We start from the raw sequence: 4,967 nt of genomic DNA, 5'->3' as shown, positions 1-4,967 counted from the left end.
CCCCGCGCCTCCCCCCCGCCCCGCGCCCGCCTCTGAGCCGCTCGTCCCACCGGAAGACGAGCGAGCAGTTCTGCCAGTCGAAGGGGAAGTAGGTGACCTCGATGGCGCAGGTGCTGCGGTAGATGGCGGGGGGCAGCCAGCTCACGTAGCCACCCTCGTAGACCAGCACGTTGGCGTCGTAGGCCACGCCGAACTGGCCGTCAATGCTGCGGGTCCCGAGAGAGACGGCGTCCGCCCGAGCCCGCGACCCCCTCGCCCTCCGAGCAAGCCCTGCCCCTTCCAGGTGCAGCCCCGCCCCCGGCCGCCCGTGCTCACTTGTTTTCCAGCACGATCTCCGGGAGCCAGACGAGTTCCGAAGGCACCCTCAGGGTCTCCACGCCCCCGAAGTCGTCCTTGGTGTAGTTGAGTCGGTAATCCTGCCAGTCCTAAGGAGTGGGGACGGACTGGCGAGTGCCCTGCGTCCCCCACCTGGTGCCCCCCAGGAGACGGAGAAGGGGGCCAAGGTCTCCCGCTGTTCCCCAGATTTGACTCACGATTCCAATCCAGACGCTGGTGGTGAGGGTCTCCTCTTTCTCGTTCTGCAGACGGTGCGGGGGGGGGGGGTGTGAATATCAGGATGCTCGAAGTGGGATTCCACAGCCACGGGTGGAATTTCAGGCTCCGGGCTGGGGGTGGGGGTGTCTTACTAGGGAGATGAGGTTGGTCAGGGTGACCTTGACGGTGACGGTGACCGTCTCTTCAGGCTCCTTCACTGGCCGGCGCTCTGGGTCATAGTTGTCGAAGAGATGGTGGTAAAGACGCAGCTCCTCGTTCTTCGCCTCACCTCCACCTGGGGTTGGGGTCAAGTGGTGAGCTCGCTGCAGAGGAGGGGCTGCGGGGGGCCTCTCCGCTGCTCTGGGTCCCCTCAGGGCTCTGCTGCGTGTCTGTCTCTGAGGCCGTGTGCTTTCCCCTGTCTCCCGACCCAGACCCCGAGCCTGCTTCTCCGTCTCTCGTCTTTGCCCCGTCAGTGGCAAAGGGGGCGTCAGTGCCTCCGTGCGTGGGCCCGACCCCTGCCCCTACCGAGGAGCTGCAAGACGAGGAGCGCGCCCAGCAGAGCCCCTGCCATCCCGCTGTCTGCTCCAGGGGTTATTCTGAGCTCTGGAAGGATTTAGGGGGGCAGGCCAGGGTGTGGGAGGGAGGGGGGAGGGGTGTTAGTTCCGGCCTGAGTTAGGGGACTGTCACCTAATCTTCTCCGCACCGCTACCGCAGCCAGAGACGTCTTGGCTGCTCCCACAGGCAGCTGCTCCGTCCCGGCATCCTTTGCCTGATGATTGGCTCGCAGACCCGACCCTCTTATGACCGGAGCCAGCCAGGTGCGGGTCCTTGAAGAGCACCTGGAACCACAAGCCTGGCAGTGGGGGATGGGGTAGCCCTGCTCTGAACATGTGCTGGTGTCCCTCGAGTAAGCCGCCCTGTGCAGGTGACATCCCTTGCCTCCTGTCACTCACGTGGGACGCTTTATCCCCAACCCAGCCAAGGTCACAGCAATGTAGTTTCTACCGGCAGAGTCTGGCAAAGTCTCCACAAAGACCTGGTAGCAAGACCGGCAGCCGCCGGGGATTACCCGGCAGGAAAGGACCACCTGGCGAAGCAGACCCCGCGCCAGTAGGGCCCGCCTCCTCCCACAACCTAAGTCTCAGGTGGGCCCACCCGCAGCCCCTCCCGGCACCTGCCGCACACGCCCGTGTCTCCTGGCCTCCCTGCTGCCATCTCGTGGCCACACGTGGTAATACCGCCTTCCCGCCCCAAGCACACCTGAACGGATTTTTTAAAATCTTAAAGCCTCCTTGGACCACCCGAATTGATCACCTGAGGTGCTTGCTTAAAATCCCTATTCCTAGGTTCCAACCCCCAAGAACTCTGAGTTAAGAGGATGCCAGGGATGGGGTGCCAGGAATCTGGGTTCTCCTTAAGAAGCTTTCTGTGTTTGCTCCTGCGGTGGGAGGTCCCGGACTCAGCACTTTCTGTGCCTTTGCCCATCGTGTCCTCACACGAATCTGGGAGGCAGTTACCGTTCCCAAAAGTACGAAAGAGGACCCTGGTCAGGTCCATGGCCACGCAAGCACGTGGGCAGTGAAGCACGAGATTCAGCGATCAGCTTTACTGATCACCTGACCTGGGTTCCTTTTACACTTTACAAAACACTCATGTCCATCCTTTTGGGGTGTCCTTCCTCTACCTGTGAGGCCCCTCGTCCTCATCCCCGGGTTACAAGCAAGGACCCCGAAGGCCAGAGGGTCAACGCAGCTTGTCCACGTCCCAGGAGTCCTGGAAGCCGCTCCCCCACAGCTAACCCGCTCCTCCAGTCCACACTCTGCCCTGCAGCCCAGCTGAGCGGATCCCTTGGGCCCAGCTCATCTCCGTGCCCGTGGCTGATGGGGGAACTGGCTCTGATCCGTGCTGTGGCCCATTCCGTGGTTCCTGGGTCAGGGCCCGGGCCAAGGGTTCTGGCAAATGCAGGGATTTATCAGACATGAATGGGCCCTCCAAGGTCCCTGCCCTGGCCCAGTCGCTGGGATTCTAGAGCTGAATAAACCCCGTGGCCTCCAGCAGGAGGGAGCGGCCCTCAGTGACAGCCGCGCGGTCAGAGGGGAGCTGGGGCACGGTGTCGCGGGGCTTCCCTGTGTTACAAGAAACAGCTGCACAGCCCAGGTGTCCTGTGGGCTTCCACGAGGACTGGGACACATGGGATCCGCGTCGGAGGCCAAGGCGGCTCCCGGGACCGCCACTCCCACCTTTCCCACCCTGGCTCCGCGCTGTGCTCCTCTGGCTCCTGGCCAGCCTGCTTTGCTCTCTCCTGTGTAAGCCCCTCTGCGGTCTGGGTTCGGCTTTCTCACGGTGGCTGCCCTCTTCGGGGGCAAAGTTTGGTCTTTGTTCCCACTGCCCCCACCCCTGCCCGATGCCCTAAGGCTGCAGCTGCAGGCCAGGAACGAGCCTGGGGTTGGCCTGAGACCGTCCAGGGTGGGCGCAGAGCTGGGGGCCGGGTGGAGAGCTGAGCCCGTCTTCCCCCAGGTTTGCTCGGGATGACAACTGCCAAGCTTCCTGCTCGGTGCGTGGGGTCAGGCACCTGACTCAGGCTTTGTGTTTCTGTCATGAACAGCCCACAGAACTGGCAGTTTTGTTCCTGGGGACGCCTTGGCTTCCAAGCTGGACCCAAAGATCTCTGCCTAAGAGGCAGCTACTCCCTTTGCCGGCTTGGAGCAGTGGCCGCCCCCCTCTGTGGCCCTGCTGGATTCGGAGCCATGGGTCCCCTCACAGTTCAGATACCCCAAGCCGGTCTGATGAGGCCCCCTCTGCACACAACAGAAAGAGCTCCCCTTCCTCCTGTCAACAGGGAGAGAGGGTTCAGCTGAGCCAGGACGGTGTCTAGCCGACCCCGGTTCCTAGACCGTCCCCCTTGCTAGCACCCGCCTTCTCTGATCGCCGAGACCTTGCCGGTTTACTGTGTTCGGGGCACAAAGCCCAGAGCCTCGCACATCAGAGGCGCTCAGAAAACACTGAACAGATAAGTCAGCACAAACGGAGGAATGTCTTCCCAGCGCTGTCCCTTCTTCTCCACCAGGGGACCCCAAAGGACCTACCAGGTACCTAGCGACACCCACCCTCTGGCCAGGGTTGATGGGTCCAGAGGAGGACACTGGCTCAAGCCCAGGCCGAGGAATGTCCTTCCCTGACAATTGTCTGGCAACAACTCAGGAAGTGGGGTGCGCTCTCCTGGGGGCACAGGACGGCTCTTACACGTGGGGGCACAGGGCAGCTGGTCGCTACGCAGGGAGAGAGAACGCACTGGGGACACGCAGATGACAGAGGGCCTTGGGCCTCCCCACCCCGGCCGGGCTGCGCTCGCGTCCCCTGCAGGCTGTTGTCCAGCACTTGCTTTGAACGAGGTGCCGCTGCATCCCTCCAATAAATCCCCCATTGACTTAAACATAGTAGCATTAAGAAAAGTAAACTAGTATAAAGAAAACAAAATGTCCCGTAACACAATACCCAGGAAGATGCGTCTGACAATAAAAAGATCAATGCATGCTGTCCTTTAGATGTAGGGATGGCAGACATGCTACACGGATCCTCCCTCTCCCTCCACCTCGGGCCTGGAGACCCCTCCCCAGGCTGCCTGGCCAGCAGTGCCCTCCATCCGCCCCCATCAGCACCGGCCAGACCTGCCCAGGCAGCGGCTTCCCTGCCATCCCCAGGGCTTAGCGGGCAGCTTGGCAGACGGCAGATCTTGAATAGAAGTAGAGAATGCAGGGGCGCCTGGGTGGCACAGCGGTTAAGCGTCTGCCTTCGGCTCAGGGCGTGATCCCGGCGTTGTGGGATCGAGCCCCACATCAGGCTCCTCCGCTATGAGCCTGCTTCTTCCTCTCCCACTCCCCCTGCTTGTGTTCCCTCTCTCGCTGGCTGTCTCTATCCCTGTCGAATAAATAAATAAAATCTTAAAAAAAAAAAAAAGAAGTAGAGAATGCATTAAATCACCATTCCGCTCTCGCCCAGGTATGAACCATTTGGTCACAGGATACAGCATTCTCCTGCCCTCTAGGACCAAGGAGGGACATCACTGGGAGGGGTTCACAGCCTAGTGGCATTGAGAGCAAAGTGCGAAGGACTCAGGGAGACAGTGGAATGCAGGAAACTAAAAAGGCACAAAGCGGGGGCCTACGAAATGGAAAGGGAAGGTCTGAAATAGAAGGGTGAATGAAAGGCCTCGAGGTCAAGTGAGGCCGACCTAAAACCCGAGAGGGGGTGCCGCCCCACCTGACAGGTGCCTTCTGTTAAAAGTGTATCTTACGTACAGTATGTACAGAAAACATTTGTACAGTTACCAGATAATAAACACGTGCCCACCACCCAGGCCAAGAAATCGGCTCTTCCCGTCCCCGGAACCCTCTCTGCGCCCCCCCCCCCCCCGGGTTCCCCCCCCCCCCCCC

At 61.0% G+C, this 4,967-nt stretch overlaps 1 protein-coding gene and 1 long non-coding RNA gene across 4 annotated transcripts in view; one reads left to right on the top strand and one right to left on the bottom strand.

Annotated features, from left to right (window-relative positions):
* The window catches only part of CHRNE (cholinergic receptor nicotinic epsilon subunit), a 3,958-nt gene extending 2,853 nt beyond the window's left edge, over positions 1-1,105 (bottom strand). The window contains exons 1-5 of the mRNA XM_034646657.1: positions 1,054-1,105; positions 687-823; positions 534-578; positions 316-425; positions 51-206 (exon numbers count right to left, since the gene is read on the bottom strand). Coding sequence (XP_034502548.1) covers positions 51-206; positions 316-425; positions 534-578; positions 687-823; positions 1,054-1,105 — 500 coding nt within the window. The remainder of the gene's footprint in view (positions 1-50; positions 207-315; positions 426-533; positions 579-686; positions 824-1,053) is intronic.
* On the top strand, positions 419-4,432 carry LOC117796909. 3 transcript variants are annotated; one of them, XR_004621604.1, is made up of 5 exons: positions 419-555; positions 743-848; positions 966-1,124; positions 1,249-1,679; positions 3,052-4,432. It is a non-coding gene; the product is annotated as an uncharacterized LOC117796909 (long non-coding RNA). The 3 variants fall into 3 exon arrangements; XR_004621603.1 differs by having other exon boundaries at positions 1,249-2,840; positions 3,140-4,432; XR_004621602.1 differs by having other exon boundaries at positions 1,249-2,840.
* Positions 4,433-4,967: the final 535 nt, after the last annotated feature.

The sequence above is a fragment of the Ailuropoda melanoleuca genome, chromosome 17, assembly GCF_002007445.2.
Source record: "Ailuropoda melanoleuca isolate Jingjing chromosome 17, ASM200744v2, whole genome shotgun sequence".
Taxonomy (NCBI): Eukaryota; Metazoa; Chordata; class Mammalia; order Carnivora; family Ursidae; genus Ailuropoda; species Ailuropoda melanoleuca.
Note: the sequence above shows the minus strand (reverse complement) of the source record. Positions and strands in the feature narration are given on the sequence as shown.